The sequence below is a fragment of the Doryrhamphus excisus genome, chromosome 6, assembly GCF_030265055.1.
Source record: "Doryrhamphus excisus isolate RoL2022-K1 chromosome 6, RoL_Dexc_1.0, whole genome shotgun sequence".
NCBI lineage: Eukaryota > Metazoa > Chordata > Actinopteri > Syngnathiformes > Syngnathidae > Doryrhamphus > Doryrhamphus excisus.
This window is the reverse complement of record NC_080471.1, coordinates 16,109,232-16,129,452: the sequence shown is the minus strand read 5'-3', so window position 1 is coordinate 16,129,452 and position 20,221 is coordinate 16,109,232. Positions and strand designations below refer to the sequence as shown.

At 43.0% G+C, this 20,221-nt stretch overlaps 1 protein-coding gene across 16 annotated transcripts in view; it reads right to left on the bottom strand.

Annotated features, from left to right (window-relative positions):
• Nucleotides 1-674: 674 nt before the first annotated feature.
• The window catches only part of frmd4a (FERM domain containing 4A), an 89,363-nt gene continuing 69,816 nt past the window's right edge, over nucleotides 675-20,221 (bottom strand). For 6 of the 16 annotated variants that reach the window (XM_058074706.1, XM_058074707.1, XM_058074695.1 and 3 more), the window contains 19 exons: nucleotides 19,179-19,263; nucleotides 17,902-17,958; nucleotides 17,420-17,442; nucleotides 16,237-16,320; nucleotides 16,099-16,164; nucleotides 15,954-16,011; nucleotides 15,676-15,762; nucleotides 11,682-11,757; nucleotides 10,759-10,901; nucleotides 10,501-10,642; nucleotides 8,967-9,100; nucleotides 8,765-8,887; nucleotides 7,681-7,912; nucleotides 6,898-7,192; nucleotides 6,631-6,789; nucleotides 6,199-6,537; nucleotides 5,542-6,122; nucleotides 5,330-5,432; nucleotides 680-3,983 (listed from right to left, as the gene is read on the bottom strand). In XM_058074706.1, coding sequence (XP_057930689.1) covers nucleotides 3,881-3,983; nucleotides 5,330-5,432; nucleotides 5,542-6,122; nucleotides 6,199-6,537; nucleotides 6,631-6,789; nucleotides 6,898-7,192; nucleotides 7,681-7,912; nucleotides 8,765-8,887; nucleotides 8,967-9,100; nucleotides 10,501-10,642; nucleotides 10,759-10,901; nucleotides 11,682-11,757; nucleotides 15,676-15,762; nucleotides 15,954-16,011; nucleotides 16,099-16,164; nucleotides 16,237-16,320; nucleotides 17,420-17,442; nucleotides 17,902-17,958; nucleotides 19,179-19,263 — 2,890 coding nt within the window. In that variant the 3' untranslated portion in view covers nucleotides 680-3,880. Of the gene's footprint in view, nucleotides 3,984-5,013; nucleotides 5,086-5,329; nucleotides 5,433-5,541; nucleotides 6,123-6,198; nucleotides 6,538-6,630; nucleotides 6,790-6,897; nucleotides 7,193-7,680; nucleotides 7,913-8,764; nucleotides 8,888-8,966; nucleotides 9,101-10,500; nucleotides 10,643-10,758; nucleotides 10,902-11,680; nucleotides 11,758-11,895; nucleotides 15,599-15,675; nucleotides 15,763-15,953; nucleotides 16,012-16,098; nucleotides 16,165-16,236; nucleotides 16,321-17,419; nucleotides 17,443-17,901; nucleotides 17,959-19,178; nucleotides 19,264-20,221 lie in introns of those variants that run through there. The other 10 variants (XM_058074697.1, XM_058074699.1, XM_058074711.1 and 7 more) reach the window with 9 other exon arrangements.

Here is a 20,221-nt window from a genome sequence, read left to right as displayed (position 1 = left end):
AAAGCAAGGTCACAGAGTGTGCTAGCATATACTACGTATATGAACACGCACCAACATACGAGTGTAGCAAGGCTACTTTCTCACGCCATGTCTTAACAGTTTCCAGCTGTTGGCTGCTTTGTGAGGGAGAGAGAGCTGCCATGGGAACACAGCGATCACATGGATAAACATGGCATTCATTAGGCAATGGACACGGAGGAAGAGGAAGAAAGGACCGTAATGAGGTTGGGTGTCATCACGACAGATACTATAGATTCTCCCTATTGTGTGTGTGTGTGCTGTGATTTAATTCAAGCTATGCCACAATGATGGTCTACCATGTGGAGCTGTTATAGTAAGCTCCTGACATGCAGCTGCTGCTGACTCATACATACTCATACACCATGTCTTCCTCTTTTCCTACACAGGAAATCATCCTCTATTTTGGGTGGGAGGGGGTGCGGAAGTGATTCAAGTCAGGGCGATGCAGTGAGTGTCCACATGAGACGTTGAGAGGACACAAGACTCATGAATCATCTTTGACATTTCCTAATAACTAGTGCTAGATTGGGGTTTTGTGGTATATTAGACCTGTTTTTCAACCTTTTTTTGATCTTGCAGCACACCACTAACCACCTCACGTGCATCATTAAGTCTATTGGAGGAACGAGGTTGCCACACGGACGAATATGACATTGCTTTGCCAGTCTTTACACCACGGACACTCGACAATGACATAATATTTGCAGGAAATGATTAATAAATGTTAAATTTAAAAAATGACATTGGCTAATTCCTCACAGCACAGTGGTTGACAATCACTCACTTAGACAAAAGGCACAGAAGTCTTGCAAACATTCATCAATAATTTATTTTCTTAATCTCAAGAACCACCACAGCGTCTCTGAAAAAATGTCATCAGTTCCAACGACAGGGTTTTGAAAAATGTAAAGTTACTATACAAATTTTTAATAGAAAAGAATAAATTAATTGTGGAATTCAGTTATTTTTTTATAATCAATTCCACATGTTTTTTTTTACCTACAGCACATTAAATGTATTGATGTTAACGGTTGAAGAGAACAAGTTACATGCTCTATCGTCTGCTATAAGGGGAGTGCATCACTATTCATCTTGTCTGTTAAAATAAGCTTGTCTTGTTAAGAATCTATTGGTTTTAACAATGCAAAAGAGGTCGGGTCGACTGTAGCACCGGAACGGGTTGTTACAATGTCAAAAAGGCTGAACCCCCCCCACCCACCCCAACCAATATTGAATGTGAAAGTGTTAAAAGAATATTAAAACAATGTGAAGTCCCTTTAGGCATACAGGAAATAGGCTGATAAAAAGTTAAAATTCTCTTCCATGGAGACAAGAGATGGGGGAGGGGGCGTTGCACTTCACACTGGGCTCCAAAGTATTTCCACAAAGTCACCAATAGGGGGCATTAATAATTAGGGGGCGACACTAATGTTACTTGAAGGTCTTTCTTCTTCCGTGGAACATGCGTAGGGTGGAGGAGCCGGGTTGTGACTTTACGACAACAAGTTTGGAACGCACTCAGGCCACAAGCAGAATCATTCCATTGGGAACCTAATCGTGCATGGATGGATGGATGGAAACACTGAAAAAGAATGCCATTTTCCACCTTTGTGGAATTTTTGTGCATTCATGTAAAAAGTTCCAATAGGTCCTGCTTCCTTCACACAAAAGCAGGTGTGCTTTTCTAACCCTGTTAGGATCACTCATCGCTTATGGCTTTTCTCTGTAGTGAATGGCATGTGACACCTTGTGTGTGTTTGTGGTTTTGCATGAGTATTGTGCTTTTGTATTGATGGTGTCAACATGACAGTAACATGACTTAAGGCTGGTCTTGCCTTGCTGATGTCTACTGTAACATGGGGGCTTTAGTATAACTATATATGCAACAAGTTTGTTTGGCACTGAAAAAAAAGTGTTCTGACTGTGTGTGTGTGTGTGATCTTGCTGTACTGTGCAGACAATGGCTACTTTTGGGTGCTGGGAACTACACTATATGGACACTAGTACTGGGACATGCATTCTTTTTGGGTTAGTTGACTTTTGACTTCCCGGTTGGACCCCCCCTTACTGCAAATGCCTTCCTTTTAGGAACATATTTTGGATAATTTAGTGAAGTGTTTACTAATCCAAACCGCATAAAACGCAGTATAGCCAGGTGTCCCAATACTTATGTCCACAGATATCCCTTTTCCACTGGTGCAGATTTAGTTCAGAGCTGGAGCTGTTGGCTGTCAACATGCTCTATCTCAGATTCAAACACCGCTCTGTTACGGAGATGAAACACTTCCTGTTCTCCAAAATGAAATACTTCTCTCTATGACCAATGCATGATTGTACGCTAGGAATAACCATCCATCTTCTACCGCTTATCTAAGGTCGGGTCGCGGAGCAGCAGCCCAAGCAGGGAAGCTCAGTCTTCCCTCTCCCTGTCCAGCTCCTCCCTGCAGATCCCGAGGCATTCCCAGTCTCTCTAACTTTCCTACGGCCTCCCACCAGACAGACCTCCCCAGGGTGGTCTCCAGGAGGCAACTTGACCAGATGTCCAAGCCACCTCATCTGGCTCCTGTCAATGTGGTGAAGCAGAGTTTCTGCTCCCGAGTTTGCCCCGGATGACAGTGCTTCTCACCTTATCTCTAAGGGAGAGCCCAGTCAACTTTCGGAGAAAACTCATTTCGGCCGCTCGTACCCACGATCTTGTCCTTTTGGTCACTACCCAAAGCTCACGACCATCGTGAGGTCGACTGGTAAATTGAGAGCTTTGCCTTTCAGCTCAGCTCCCTCTTCACCTCACTTGTGAACAAGACCCCAAGAAATAACCATGAAAAACATTATAAATGTAATGAGTGTGAATTAAAGGAATAAACTGATGGTAATTTATAGTATGTTTATATTTATCGAGTGTGTGATGGAACACACGTTTAAGTTAGCGATTTAATATTCAGAAATGTGCAAATAAATTTCAATAATCCTTCGCATCATCCACTGCAGTGGTTGACACATGTCAGACATTAAAGTAGTATGATGGTAAAATTCCAGCATTTGCTGACAAAAACACTGAAAATGTACTCTGAACCAGCTTTGAACCAGCCACAGTGGAAAATAGGTAAGAGTGTAGCATAGCCAAGGAAGGAAGTACCAAAAATATGAACTTAGTCTAGATAGATCCAATACTGAGGCCGGACTAGAATGGACTGAATGCTCTCATCTTTCAATTCTGGAGGGGCTGGATGAAAGGCCCAAGACATGAACCCATCTCCAGTGAAATCGCTAAAAGTAAGCAGAGATGGATGCCCGAACCCGACAAGCACAACTCACGACACTGTCCACCTCTTCACCCTCTCCACCACACAATTCCAACAAAGTTTTATTGCTATAGTCCAGATCGTGTTCCATCCATCACGTTTCTGCAAGGGAACCCTGGCCCGATCTGCCAATCCAGTCTTTGGTTGTGGGTTAAACTGGGAGGAAGAATCTCTTTCTTAGAAATGTATGCCAGGAAAGCATGTCACCTTCTCAATTTGTAATAAATATGCAAGGAAAAACGAACCCAAGAGAGTTCAATGTGTTTCTTTTTTAAACTGGTGGCTCAAAACCAGCAGGAATCCTGGAGTGGATTGGAGTTTGTAAGAAGGACAAATATGAAAATGATCTTGGGGAGTGGATGACTGTGCTCTCTCTTGCCACACCGACTACGCTCCGTCTGTCGCTTGATCCCAAGTGGGGGAATGATTTGGGATGGATATGTGTCAGGCCTTAGCAATGAGGTTCTTGGTTGTTGCGAGCAGGACGCGGTGAAGGAACGGTGGAGGGAAGGTTTCAATACCGGGACTTCTCCAAGGGGGCCCCTTTTCTCAAGGTCTCAGACCAGGGTTCCAGGTTTGGCCTTGTCGCGTCTGTACCACTGCACGTCTGCCAGCTCCGAACACGAAGGGCTGCTGAGGAAACAGCTGTCACTGAAGGACCTGCAGTGAAAGACGGAGCCCACAGTCAGGCTAATAAGCCCATTTAACATCACATCATTTAACATCATTTACAGTGGAACCTCTAATGCAGCTCAGTTATGTATTGGTCAGCAGCAAATTGCAAAAGTTAAGCTAAAATAAACACATGGTGCAGCAGAACATTACAAAAGATGATTAGGGGCACACTGAAACGGTTACAAGTAGGAATACTGGCAGACAGATGTATTAGGCATGTATCGGCAAAAAAGGAGATGTCCATTCATTTTTGTATCGGCCCTTCAGCCAAAAATGATATCAGCATATGAGTGATGACGTTCTCCACTCAGCAGCAAGCTTGCTAGCTAAGCATGTCTGCAGTCTGTAATTATTTCCATGTTTTGCCTTTGGATTGTAAATATGCAATTTGTAAAGGGATTGCTAATACGGGAGTCTTCCTTTAATACTTTCTTTAAAAAAAAAAAATTAATTAAAAAAAAAATTATAATTCTTAATTCCTGATGTGTTCAATGAACCCAGTTTAAAATTTGACTGATTGTATGAGTCCAGAGTTTCATGGTTTTGTCTTTCGGTACTGTATATTGAACTGCCAAGCATCTCTTGCTTGTCATTATATTGTTGTAGCATGTTTATTACACAAAAAGTGACCCTAAGACAAAAAGACAACCAGACTAGAATGATTGTCAGTTACATGAAGTTAAGACAGCCGGCTTAACTTATTTTTACACTTTCCTGTTACCACAAAATCCAAACAAATCAGTGGTTGACCACACTGTGTTCAATCTTACAGTTGCCACTGTATTTAGTTCTGCTATGCTAAGTGGTGAAGATAGGAATGTTAAAGAATAGCCACTTTATGTAAAGAATACGGTGGAGTACGTATATCTTTAATTAGTACAATCCTGCAGGGAACAAGCCTTAATAAAGTATCAGAGTTAGAGCAGAGCAGAGAACATGCATAGATTACAGTCAAGGTGGGAGTACTGATACCACCACCATGACTTTTTGGCCCTCCCAGGACTAGGGACAGTACCTCTAGACACCAGAGCCGTGCTGAAGAGGAGACTGACAGACGTCTTCAGTAGGAGAGCTGTCTGCTGTGCCTCTAAAGCAGGAGAGAGCACAGGGACACACACAAGGGAAAGTGTGTTAGTAAAGAATAGAAAGAGCCACATTGAGGGAGGAGGTCACATTTAGGTTAAGGGGAGCAAAAAAAAAAGTGTGAAGCACCAAGCAGACCCAAAGATAAAGATGTGTCAGAAAAGAAGAAGCAACATGTACAGAGGAGCTTTACAAGTGTTAGTCCGTGGCTGCAAACAGGTTACCGTTTTGGTGTTTCTGTGTCTTACCCGCTCTGCCAGTTGAGGATGTGCTGTGGACTGCAGGGGGGAGTGGGTGTGGCTGCCTGCTCACTTGAGGGCGTCATACTCCTCTGGCTGTGTGGGGACACAACTAGAGAAATATATTTGTAGTGGTTAGTTACTGATACAATGAGGGTACATCTAAACCAATCGGTTACAAATTTCAGCTCCATACTGTACTGTAAAGAATATTATAGTACCTGGTGAGCCCTTGGCGAGCGTACCGACCCGACTGACCCGCCCATGTCCCAGCGTGCCTTGCTGTGACCCTGTTTCGGATGACGTGGATCCTGAGTGGGAGTGATTCCTCTCTTTCAGGCTCCCGGACGACCTCTGGTACCAGCAGCGCAGCTCTTCAGACACCGCCGCCCGGCCCCCTCCTCCTCCACTCCCCTCGCGCCCCAACGATGGAGTCCTTACAATCTGCGAGCGGGACGGCGTTAGTCGTCCACTCCCCTCCCCGCCCTCCTCTCCTCCCCATGCCTCCTTGTACAGTCCTCCTGCCGTGTAAGAGCTGGAGGTCTTGAACTGGGCCTTGACGCTGTAGTGGCCCTCCTGGTCACTCTCCAGACTGCGTACGACCACAGGGTTGGGGCTCCCCTCCACGTACAGTGGGTACTCTTTGATACGGTACTGGGAGGATGGCTGGCTCTGGCTGTGAAGGTAGACTCCGTGGTGTCCTCCTCCTACGCCACCTCCACCTGATCCTCCAACAGAACCGTTCTTAGCTGCCAAGTTTGGCATGGAGCCAGAATTAGAGGAGCCCAGATGACCTGCAGACCTGGAGGGAACACCTGGATCAATCATCTTCTAGGGAGAATCTACAAAAGAGAAGAGTCCTTTCCTGCCAGTCTTACCTGTGCCTCTGCCGCTGTCTCTGCCTAGCTTTGGAGGGCGAGTCCTCACCGAGGGTGGAGTAGTTGGGATTGGTGCTGGGGGCTAAAGGCCCTCCTGAGGGGTAGAAATGCTCAGAACTGCTCTGGCTGGTGCAGGAGGAGCAATCGTCCAATGGATCAGAGCCATTAGAGCTCCGTCCCGGGCCCAAGAAAAAGTCAGGGCTGCCTAGCGTGCCGAGGGCGTGCGGGTGTGTGTCAGTGTTCGATGTCAAGAGCTTGCCTTGGGACTCCAAGCTGGAGCTGCGGTTCCTAAAGTGCTGAGCGAGACTGTGCAGACGTGTGGGACTGATGTCCACTGACCTGGAGAATCCAGAAATACAATTGATACAAAGATCTAAAGTGCAGAAAGACAGCTTTTGACAAAGGTTCCATCACCTGAGTAAGAGGACTAACCTAGTGGAATGTACATAGTGTGGTGTCCTGGTTCTTAAGTCCGGGGTGGACGGCATACTGGACTGAGAGTTCCATTGAGGGAGGCTCCTGATGGGGCTGCTCTGCAGAGAGTTACTACCTCCTGCTTCTGTGCTGCCAGAGCTTGGAAATCGTCTGTGACTGAACAATCAGCCCAAAAAACAAAACAAAAAATTTTTTACACCTCCTTATGGGGAGTGTCTTGGTCTGCATTTAACAAAATACATACACTAGTAAACAGAGTCGTACCTGGAGTGAGAGGAGCGCTTCTTGACTTTTTCATAAGGCTCATCCAATGACGATTCGCTCCACATTTTAGGTTTAATTGGCGATTTATCGTAATCTGTGCGTGCGTAGTGCAGGTGCCGCAGCCCATCCAGGGACTGTGGCGGTGGGGGACGACTGTGAGATGGCGGCCGTGGAGGAAGGCCTTTGTGGGGTGATGCAATTGGGGAGAAGTTGGGGGTACCGGTAACTTGAGGATCATCATCATCCAGGACCAAAGCGTCAGACAGTGAACTGTCTTCTGAGCCAATGTTGGCCTCTACAGAAATAAAAGTGGGGTTAAAAATACATAAATACATTGGAACAATGTCAAATGGCAATGTCATTAGAAGTTGTGATGATTGTACGACTTAAACTTAAAGCAAAAGATTAACAGCACAGTGCATTGAAACAAAAACATTCTCTCATTAATTGGCCTGGGGTTAATCATTTGTCTCAACTGCATAAAATACCGGTAGGACAATACTGGGTTGGAATTAATCAAGGCTAAATCTATTCCTTGCAATCTCTTAATTCTTCTGAGCCAAAGTTGAAATATTTTGTAGCTTCTGCTCCAGAATGCTACATTAAATACAAAAACAATTACTATATAAACCCGACCATAAACTTTAAACAGCTTTACAGATGCCATGTCTTCTCTGCATGCATTGTATTGTGGTAAAAACATCATTTGCAGCTCATGGTACTAGGGTGGCTTGAGGTATCTATGGTATCTATTCAAGTCACTGATATATGCATACTGGTTACCTTCTATTATAAGCGATGCCCTCTGCGTTGGCTTTTTGCCAGAGCGAACCCGGTATTCATTGATAGAGTTCTCAATTTCCTGAAGTTTCTTCAGTGCGTTCAGATAGGACGTCTTCCTCTGCTTCTTCAGCTTCTTGCTGCTCACGTGAGGATCACTGGCAAGCCGCCTGGCTGCTTCAGTAATCTGGGACTGAATGGCAAATTCCCGCTCCAAACGCTCTAGCTCCTCTTCCTAGGACAAACAAACGTATGCAAATATGAGCAAACAGTCTCGACAACAACACAATCATAGAGAACTCGCTTTATCAAGTTACAGACGTGCAGTCCAAAAACAACAAGGATTACTTTGCAGACACTGTAAGTCTCCTATGTTTTCTATTTGGGTGGACACACATACGTATGCACACAGATTGCCAGAGAAAGCACATTACAGAAACAATGTATCTTTGTTGCAGTAGATTTTCTCACCAAGGAATAGTCTCTATAGAAACACTCCATCCCTCCAATAATAACATACGTGTGTCCATATACGTAAACCCCCTCTTTCTCAAGACTTACTCTGGGATTTGTCAAGCTGGGATCACCAAGTGAAAACATTTCAATCCTGGTTCAAGTATATTTAGAAGTATTCATTGATAAGGGGGCATACTGTGATTTCCTCACAGTACTACATATTTACAGTTGGCCTTGTGTTGTATGTGTTCATACCGATGACTTTTAGAGTTGCACTGACATCTGAGTGGACTACCTCAGTCTTAAGGAATCTCTCTTACTAACATTATCATTTTATGCTGGCTGGTCGGTCAGGTTTGTGATAAGAGTCCCTGGATTATTTTCAAAGCATACAGAAACCCATGCATATACAAAAGCGTACAAAAACAACTACTTCCTGCAGAGAGAACCCTGCCAGACTATTTTTAGAAGTGCCGCTGCTCAGAATAAAATGTAACCATGGCACATAACATGTGGTAGAAGACAGATGTGGCACAACTAGGTTCATCATGCTTCATTTGGTTGCTCACTCAATGGGATGGATCAGCTTAACATTACTTTTAATGTTTAATTAAATGAGCTTGAGCTTCACCTCTCCCTTACGAAGAATTTTCTGCTCATCCAGCTTGAAGGCGGTACCGATCTTCCGCCTCACTGTAGGAGGTTCCTCTCCCGGATCTAGAGGATATTCCTTAGGAAGCTTTCCTGTCAGTTCCTGCAAATGAAACGACAGGTTAGATAACAATATCTTAAAAAGTGACATGGTTGAATTTCTATCTTGTGTTTTCTCATACAGCTTCTCTGATGCAGATGCTCTTGAGTTCTTCTAGCCGTTGCCGCAGTGTTTCCTCCAGAGCTTCCTGCCGGGCCCTCAGTGCTGCCAGCATATCCTTCTTGGCTGTTTGGGAGCTGTCTGATTCCTGAGAGCCTGCAGGGAGTAAAGGGCACAGAAGTCAGAGCAGAAGTCAGAGGCATGTTAGTGTTTGCAGTTGTGGGGGTCTTGGCCTTTTGGAGGCAGGCTGCTAAGGAAAAAAAGAAGGGCAGATTGTTCATGCACCTGCACAAGCCTTGCAGGATGTTTATAGGGAAGTGAATGGAACATTTTGATAACAAAGCTGTTTGTTTCAAGGAAAGGGGGAGCGGTGGAGGACAAAGTTGGTGACGCACAATCCCAGAGGCTCTGAGTTGGTGCCAGTCTTGTTTGGAACACTCCTTTAAATTAAAGACAAACTGTACACACACCGTTGCTCTCACATTGACCTTAGGGAAGAACAACACAAGACTCACCTGCTGTGAAAGTTGTAGCAGAATTGTCATGTGAAAAGAAAAACATATTGCTTTAATTCAGAACTGCCAGATAATGTAGAATTTAGTCTTACAAGATGTGACAGTCTTATTAGAAGTCTCGATAAGTCTCAATAATGAAAACACTCCACTGCTTACAGTATGTTGTTATCCCTGTCCGTTTCATAGGCGCAGATCCTTCCACATGTTCAATGATACCATCTTTATCCATAGTCATCAACGCTGCATTTCAGCAGCTTAGACTGGCCATGCAACCAGTGTTGATATCTCCACATGGAGACTTAAAATGTCTCATTAAACTTTTACACGCTGCCATCAAATGAGTCTGTCTCACTACCTTGGGGGTCATAATGGTGGTTAAATTGAAATAGTTAACTAAAAAGAACAAAAGTCTCAGTGCAGCAATGCAACTACTATTTATCAATCACTTTGTAACTGCAGAAGTACAATTTCCATTGCATTTCAGTATGTTTGGAAATCCCAGAAAATACACTCAAAACGTGTATTCTACTTAAAATGATGTGGCGTCTTTGAAGGCAACCCGTCATTGCTCATTGTATGTAAGGTAAGAAATTAAATACATAATAGTAACCATTATTACTTTCAACCAACTGGTTAAAGAGGTTTTACAGTCCTCTCCAATCATCCTGTCACTCACATAACTTGTATAGCATACATCAACATTGTTTTAAAATGCCATTCAAAATCTGCCTTTTGACCTCCTGAACTTTTCATTCCCACAAATCCTAAATTTAGAGGCCGGGGACTCTGGAGGATGCTACATGGAGGGCGAGGAAGAGCTGGTAGTTACACATACAGAAAGGCACAGGATGTGATGTGGATATAGTGTCTGTGAGAACATTCCGCATGCGCAATTGACAGCGTCAACAGCTGTTTTTATCCATCCAGTTGTCAACCAACGCCCTACACCAATACTGCCACACAAAAATGCACTCACATATCAGTCTTTCTCTCTTCCTGTCTCTTGCTTTTTAACACCCCAGATAATATTTGTATACTGACCTGAGGAGAGTAGACTGCCACTGCTCCCGCTTATTATCTTGCCTTTGCTGCCCATGTTGGCCAATTTGGAGGTTTTCAGCGTTCCGGTTTCAGTGAGGTCGATGGCGATCTCACTCAGACTGCGTGCTGCATGGATCTTTGACTGGACACACACGCAGAAGCGAGAGGATGTCATTAAGAGCTTGCATCTCAACCATCACTTCTAATGGTGTGTGTGGTCTAGTATACACATACGAGGGGGAGGGTTTGATGACTGACCTTGCTCTGCTTGCGGTCCAGATAGAACTGGTGCTGGCTTATGGCCATGGCCCATATGGACTTGATGAGGGCTGGACAGGCATACCAAGTGTGTACAGCGATGCCACTATGACCAAACGTCCTCCGTGTTACAGACGCCCTACAGTAGAAGCGGACACAAGGCCTCTTTATACACACTGAATGCAACAAAGGCATGGCAAACGCATTTACAACAGTAGAAACACTCCCAGTTCTCCAACTATTAGAGCACCACTTTACCGGCAATAAAGTGGAGAGGAAAGGCACGTATTGGAGGCTGGTGCTTATTTCTGCACAGCCACACACGATGATGCCTTGTTTGCTCATCCTTATTTAAACACACACTCATGACCAGCTCACACTAATGACAGCTCCTTTCAAAGAAAACACCGCTGCTCGCTGTTTCACCCTGTCTGACTGCTTTTCCTGCCCGGTTACACTCCACATATGGAGACAGGTTAAATAAATACAGTTGAAGTCACTTTTACTGCAAAACAGCCCCATCATACAAATGTGAGCCCATTTGGGGGCCAAAATTGAGAGTTTTTTTACATGTGTGTTTGTGTGAATTATTAATTCCTTCTGGGGCCTCATAGGTTCATTTAGACAAAGGAACATGACAGATTAATGTCATCACACATCTAATTATCTGATTGTGGGATGGCATGTTGCTGTGTGAAAGTGCACAAAGTTGCAACAACCGCATTTACTGTTATGGCTTTCATTTAACAATTTAGCAGAATTCCTATATAAAAGAGCACTAAAAGGCGGAATTGCACTGTTATATAATAAGGAACATTAAAGGCTAGAGGAAATGAGAAACATGATCCCTGTCCAAAAAATCCAACAGCATGTTCAATCAGTTAAATTGCATTAAATTGACCGGTTTGTGTCATAAATTTACCTCCTGGGGTCATGAACTTCCACAGAGAACTTCTTCTCTCTGAAGTAGAGGTTTTCCAGTTGACGCCATTGGAACACCTGAGGTTTGAAGAACAAAAATACAGCTCGTCAAAAAAAAAAAACCCCACCCCGCACGATATATCCACAGAGCTTTGAGACAAATCCTTTTCTTTGCAAGTTCGAGCAGATGAGGAGCATTAAAAGGAATAAGCTCACAAAGTGGAGGGAAACGATGCTGGAGCACCAGTAAGGAGCGGATAGTCCTGTCCACGGGAGATCCGTCCGCTTTATTACAAAGATGTATTCTTCAGCATATGCATTAAGGCCTTGTAGAGCATGTTGACTTCCAAAGCATCTGTAGGCCTGTCAGAGTGAAAGTGTGTAAAGTTTCCTCTTCTCCAGTAACTTCACTGGAAGGAGGGGGGGCCTTTAAGTCTGACCCCTCCTCCATCCCTTAGGGACTGTGCTTCCTGCCCTGTGGTTGGGAATACTGCGTGTGTCTGTGTGTGTGTGTGTGCAAAGCGAGTCCAGGGGAGGAGTGATGAAGCTTTCTGTGCCCCCCTACCCCTCCTACAATTGAAGTACCCTTGCTTTGTTTGATCAGAGCTCAGCACACACATAAACACACACCATCTGAGTCTGTTTCTCGTTAGAGGGAGCGAGAGAGAGAGAGAGAGAAACAGACAGAGAGAGAGAAGCCAAGCTGTACTGGTACATTGCTGCTGACACTTCCCAAACAAGTAATGCACAAAAGTCAGGCTAAAAAAAGATGTAAACAATGTTCAAGATCCAGTGTTGCCAGGATATGGCAGCAAAAGAAGGCAAATGGAGGAAAAAGTCACAGTCCAGGAATTTTAACAGCCTGGGAAAACAATGGACGGACAGACAGAGAGGAAATGGGAAAATGAGTAAGGGTACATTGTGATAAGGATGACATAAACACAGCCTAACGTACTGTATGTGTGCTGTGCATGAGTGTGGATGCCTCGGAGAAGGAACATGTGCTCTCTTATCAAATCTTGCTGTGGCGTGCACTCTCAATGGAGTGTGAAGTCTTCTAATGTAGCATGGTGCTAAATATAGCAGGTGGGGCAGATAGTGTGTGTGTTGGCTGCATATAGTTATGGAGATAAGAGACATTTATAATTGTGTTCAGGCACGGGATGTTTGCAGTTCATGCTGACAGATGTGTTCTTAACAAGTCGGCCAAAGCCAGTCTTTGAAGGCTGAGAGTTGTGCACATGTATGCTATAAATCCTGTAACCTCTAAACACTGAAATGCAATCATAATGGCACAAACATGCACATGCAGAGACTGCAACCGCTAATTATGCTCCTAACCTGAACCCAGACCCACGTGTGTGACATACGCATAGTATTGTTTGAGCTGAAAAGGTCAGATCTGATAGAGTATAAAGGCCTTTCTTTAGTATAATGGGCTCTCCCGAGATTACCAGAAGAATAGTTTTTAAATAGCCTGGGCTGCAGCATGGCAGCAGGATTGTTCACTTCTAGAAATGGACCTGAGAACTGAAAGACAATGTTATGTCCATGTGGGTCGGAAGGTTCTGGTGTGTAAACCACATCCACCCGTTGTCAAGGCAAAGCCTATACACTCTTCCTGTTGTTTGTATGGGACGGTACCATTTTGGAGGGATGACATATCTGGAAAAAAATAATAGGAACCGGCTGTTATGTGTCTTTTTACTCAAGCGAGTGGGTGGGTACTCGATCTGCAGAAAAATGTAATTAAGTCAGCCACTCGAAAGACATGTCTATCTTAATTATGAATAAGGATATCCTGTATTGTGAGCTTCAGGTGCTGTGTGTATTATGTGTGGTTGTGGTAAGCTGAGGCAGTAAAGTTTAAACATCCCCAAATAACAACAGGATCTTAACCATAAAAAGAAAAGTAATGAAACCCACCATGAGCCAATTATGCAGCACAACTACAGTCACTTAGTAAACATATTAATGATAATTTAAAACAGGCTTCATTTTAACTGTGGGAAAAGACAGTAAATTGGGCCCAAAATAGCTTGTGAGTATTCTGTATTTGCCGAACTGAATCAGCAAATAAGTGATGTCAGGGTGAGTTGGTGGTTACTGGCGTTGGATTGACTGGCCAATATAGAAACTGCTCTTTCCCTATTTTAGTACATTTTATTGGGGAAAAGACTTCACACACCCACAGCTTCTTTTCTCTGACTAATTCCAAAGTTTGGTCAATGGAATTTAGTCAGTCTGGGGTTACACTGTATGAGTCAAAGTCTTTAGACTACAATGAAACATCCATTTTGACAAGACTGTTTCTTTAACATTTTGTTGCTGTTGAATAAAAAGCATATTTCTTTTTAAGAATTTTTAAAATAATTATTAAAATAATACATTGAATTGTTACAATAGATGCGAGGTTAACTTCTTTTTACAAATCGGTACTTGGCTGTACAGTGAATTAAATTGTTATGATGATGACAGTTTGACCCCCCCAATCTGAGTAATTAGATTAACATAAGTTCCTATGGGAAAATTAGTTTCACTGGAAGACCCCGATATATGTGAGAAAAAGGGGGTAGAGTGGAGGTCAGCGCTGATGCTTAACAGACCAGCGCCTCGTACTGGGAGTTGCTATGGTAACTGTAATGCTTGACAAGTCACCAGGGTACAAATGTTCTATACTGCTTCTGCTCTCCTTTGCTGGTTAAAAGCCCATCTCCTTCCTGTTTCCTGTTGACATTTTCTTGGAAAACTGTTATTATTCATTCTGTAAAGCTATAACAAGTGATATGCTGAAAGTCAATTTTGATTTAACCTACAATGAACTTTTTAAAAACAATTGTAACTTCCTAAAACTACAACTTCAACCTTACTTAGTTCATAAAGTAATAATGACTTGCCTAGATGACAACTGTGTCAGACTAAGAGTCAAACAGGAAAGTGGCAGTAGACAGGATGTACAGTATTCATCAGGATGGCAAGTCCATTGCTCAGTCCAGTTCCTGTGAGAGTGTTTGGATGTTTATGGGCCTCAGAGTGTGCTGGTGGCTGTTCATTATGTTAAACCTATTAACACTCTGTCAGATGAGGCTGAATGCCAGCAATCAAAGCCCCATAAACCACAAGGAGCAAAAGGTGAGGCAGGAAAGAGTACAGGATGCTAAACATCTCCAGACACTAGAATTTGTCAAGCATGGTCATGTGTTCTCTAAGGGATTAAAACTGAATAGTGGCTATTTAGTCACAGGAAGGCCAAGAGATTACCAACAAAGGAACATATTTGAAATGAGGAAGGGGGTAAAGCACAATAAAATCACTCTTCTAACAGTGGCCTCTGGGCTTGAGAGGCTTGCTAGACAAAGACATATGCAAAATAACACTTCTCTGCATCTACGATGTCTGCATGGATTGGCATCACAGTAAAAGCAAGATTTCAGTGGTTACTGTAAATATGAAATTGTACATATGTTTGCTACTGGAAGAGTACAAGGAAGCTGCTTGTTTAGATGTTTCAGCAGGTTTTGGTTTTGCCACTCTATTGGTACTTTTCAAACAGTGATGATTCTGTCGCATTGTTTTGTTTTATGAAATTATTCATGACATATGCTGATTTCTTTGCCCATTCAAGTGTTTGTGGCTTGAATTGTCTTCTTTTTCTTTAAAAAAAAAAAAAATAGCAACACAGCACACAGAGCAACACAAATGTAACCACGCTGTCCCATTGACTTGGGTCTGGTTTTAGAAGAGTAATACACTCTGTGACTCGGTGCAGGGTGTGTAGTCTATTTGAACAAACGAACACTCAATAGATGCCCACATTTTCCACAAAAAGAGATGCAGACGCACAAAAAAAGGCCTACTTGGAGTAAACACTTCACCCCTATTAGACGAACATAATAAACACCCTCAGCCACAGGAGTTTTCAGCATAAAAACATTTTTCTCACCATCTACATTTTATTGCCGATAAGGACAGTTGTGGCTCTGAGGGTCATCTTACCTTCCTGGGCTTAACTTTGTCCTGATGGTCATACTGAAAGATGCCTTTATAGCTCAGGCCCAGCCACCAGGGGATTCCCTGTTTATCCTAAAACAAAACAAAACATCACTTATGAGCATGGGGATGGTTTGACATCATCAGAAGTAACGGCAGCAAAAAGCCTTGGGCACCATTATGACTCCCAAAGTCCCAAACTGCCTACTTGCAAGTCCAGAATGAAAAACAACATATGTGGTGAAAAGCAGGGGAGAAAAGAAGGCAGAGTAGTAAAACTGTACCTTTACAGCATAGTAATGTACTCCATATGTGGGCAGGGACTCCACAATGCTCATGTAGCTGTGAGGAGGAGACAGACAACACGTGTGAGACTTTTACAGAACGTAGTAATCCTGGTAAAAGTGGTGGAGACACGCTAGCACTCACTTTACAATGGCTTGCCCTCTGGACTGCCCGTTGAGCTTTTTGTAGTGTTCAATGACCCGCTCCTCACTGTGAGAGAAAAAAAGATATGATAAAAAGATGACAAGAGAGGTCAATGAGGAGATGTGGTTAGTCGCTCACCAGTAGGCCAGGGATGGGTGCTCTTTGAGGGCCTGGGTGGGCAGAGCAGGCAGCTTTTTCAGGTCAGACCTGGTTGCATCATTACTAGGAAAGAAAGACCACAAGGCCTGCTAAGAACTCGAGTACATCACTGTTTGGTTGAGAAGATGGTTCAAAGAGCAGTAACACTGAATATTTGTAAGCACTACATTAAGTCAAGTAACTGAGACAGTTGGAGACAGGCAAGAATCAAGTAACAGGAAGACAAAGAAAAATCTTGAAGCTTATTACAGAAAAATTAAAAAGCAAAAGGAGCAGACATGGAAGAGAAAAAACAAAAACACAAAGAGTAAAGGAGGCAGGGAGCCAAAGAGATTTGGTCCGAGACGGCGTTTTCAGATCGCTGTTGGCAAGCGGTCATGGAAGCTTGCTCATATCCAGGAGCCTATCTGCCAAGCCCCAGAGGATTGGGGAAAGCCCTGGGAGCGCCAGGCCTTAAAGAGCTCCCAGCAAATGTCTACACGGCTGTTCTTTACCGTGTGAATGTAACTGCCTCACAGAGGTGGCACAGCATTATTTTATATATATAATTTTAATATCGACTCACATTCTATATGCTTCATATAGTGCCATTGTACTTGTATTGAAAGCTGACAACCAGCAGAGTAGAGTTACTAGGAAAAGTTGCATATAGCATTGAGGAGGAGGGGTCTATAGGGTGCATGTGGGTGGAGGGGTAAGGAAAAAGTAGGGAGGAGGGTGAAAGGAATGTCACTAGAGTTTGTCACATTCCGAGCCGAGTGTGTAGGATATTTGGTTTGAGGAAACGAGGTCAGAGGTAGAGGCTGCTGCAGTCGGTCGTACTTCACGGAAAGCCACATGTGGGGCATCACTAGTAAACAAAAAGTCCCCCCCTTCTCGAATGACTGTGTAGGAATGACCTACATTGTCCAAGGCCCAGTCCACATGGGAAACCGGCTGTTTTTTTTGATGGATTGAAAATTTCATATGCACGTAATTAATTTCTCTTATCTAACCTATATGAGCAGCAGGACTCTTTAACATGTTAAATAAGCTATAATGACGAAGGAATGACTATCACTGTTTGTGGCGGGTGAGCTGAGTCTAACTTGTTTATTGATTAAAAGCCATCACAGTGAATCAGTGACCGAATCGACAAGACGGCCAAAGGAAGTTATCTTACCTGGTGAAATCACCTTTAGCCTCCTGTGGAACAAAGCAGATATACGAATAGGTGAGCACAAAGCATCCATGATAAAACGCAGTAGTGACTGCAAACATGAAAAACTCCCTGCTGCAATCACAGAGAAACACGGAATGATCATCCTTGAAAGCTTAAAGAAGAAGATAAACACCTTTGCACCTGTGCGCACACACACACACAAGCCACTCACATATGCCATAAAGTGTCTGTGAACTAAAAGCGTCACCCAGCTGCTTCTGCTGCTGGGTTACATTAGAAGAAGCTGAGGGAAGCCAAGAATTTAGATGGGAGCCAACAGACAGTTGAGGCTTTTAAGGACTTAAACTTGGATGCATCTTTACACGATCACTGACAGACGGATGAGTGCATTACATAATAAGAGTTTGATCCCTGTCAATTACAATCAAACACTCGTGGCTACTTCCTTGGATCAAGTGTGTGTGGGGAGGTTAAAAGCTTACTTGGAGAATATAGGAAGCCAGTTCAAAGACAACTTCGCTGTCCACTTCAATGAGCTCCTACAATAAGAAAAGAGAAACATGAGTAGGAGAAACATGGAGGACCAGGTGAAGGAAATAACACCAGTGTTGTTTTCGTCAATGGTGACAATGACGGAATTATTTTGTTGAGACGCGTTTTTTTTTCATGATGAAGTAACGAGCTAAATGTGACTTTTTGATGACTAAAATGTGAGTTGTGTGTGAGATTCATTGACGAGATTGGGCGTGGACCGTAGAGATGTTCTCTGATGTTCATAGCTTGCCCCAAGATTGGTTGGTAATGCTTTTTCATCTGCAGACAAATGCTCCTCTGTTTAGTTCTTCTTTGCCTTCTCAGATTTCATGACCTCCTCATGTGGATGGAGCTAGGAGATTAGGGCATGGGTTGGGGAGGGAGAGGATTTTGTGGTAACGGGGAGACACGGACGATCTGGAAATGTATTATTCATAACTTATTTCTGATTGCATATTTGTTTTTTTTTTCCAGGATGACTTAACTTTAAATCGGTAAATTGGTCAAGCAATAAGTGTTTCTTTCCCCTGAGGTTTACATTATTGAATGTATATAAAAGGTGGAGGGGTGGTTGAGAAATGAATAGTGGGTCAAGTATGCCAGGAATGTTCTCCTGACAATCTACCTCTTAATTGGTTTGGTGAGATCAGACAGCTGAGATGAAACACGAGACAATGAGTAACACCCATTGTGTCCCCCCTTCAAACACTGCAAAACTTAAATTAACATGTATGTGTTGTAGGATCTGTTGATTGGCATTTATCACTGTTCTTCTCATTTGGAATATGATCAATAGAATATATTCGCTATGAGTGAGTATTAAAACACAGATGTTTCATTCATGCTAGAAAATAAATCTCAATACATAGGGAATTGAGACATCATTTTGGGTCATGTGTGCCCCCTTCTGGATGCAACAAAAACCTTCTCGTCACTCAGTTCTTCCAATAAGCAGCATCTGTTGTGCCACATAGAGCAGATGGCCATAAGTGGTAAAAATCAGTCGTTACTTGCTCAACTAAATATGGTTGGTAACAGCTGATTCATATTCGCTGCTATTTTTGTTTTGATTTCTATTGCTAAAGTCAGCCTAATAGAATGTATCAGGACTTCACAAATCTAATCTCGTCAATTATCCAGAGGGGAAACTACTCATTTGGAATGAAAACAGCACACTATTTGTCAGTTGAACTGTGTATCCCCAACAGTCATCGTGGTGGTTTACCTTGTAGATGATGGACTTGGCATTGAGAAAAAACAGCTCGATAGTGGCATTGTCCTTCAAGTATGATATACTCTCTATGTAGAACCTGAAAATGAAGAAAAAAAAGTTTGTTGAAAATGCATCATTACGTACAGAGATTGTGCATGTTTTGATTTACCCTGGAAAATCATCATGCAGTAATATGGTTCAATACACCTCCATTCATGAGGAATTCTATTAGTATTAGTACCCAATTTACCAATTTTTTTATTGACACAAACAGAGACATACATTTAACAATACCGTATGGTTATTATTGTGTGCCATTTATAAGCTATACTTTGTCGGTCTCATGTAGCCAAATATAAGATAAAGGACATATTACAATCTTAGCATCATAATCGTCATAAGACACTGTTGTTTCTTTTATTTCAAACATTGAAAGTGTGATGGTCAAAATGACCAGAAGGGGGGGCAATATCCTTCCGTATTTGTGAGCCTGTGTCTTTCATTCACCTCCATAAAACATACCCTCTCTCACTGTATTTCCTTGTAAACACACACGCAGACGCACACACACACACACACACACACACACACACACACTCTGAATGTGTATGTGATGCACTTTGTCACGCATTGCCTCAACATCTTGTAGTGATTCCACCCGCGCATACACACACGCTGGAGAGCACAGCACAGTAACCCACTTCTGGCCGAGCAGTGTTCAGGGAAGTAACATAATAATGTATTCTAAATTTAGCTCATGAATGCATGCATGCACAGCCAGCGGGATGCTACGGTGGCACAAAAAATGGGGGGAATTGCTCTTTTGCTGCCTTTGCCCCCCAAGCATTGGAACGCCCTTGCACCCGCGCTACTGTCTATCACGGAGCTATCAGTTTTTAAAATCTCATTTAAAAACCCTCAGTTGATAAGTGATGAGTATAGGGCTTTTAGATGTGATTATGTACTGTCCATCTATTTTTGTTTTAGCCGTTCTTGTTATATCTTATTCAATCTTACACAGTTCTTATTTGTTCCTACTTGCAAATAAAGTTTGA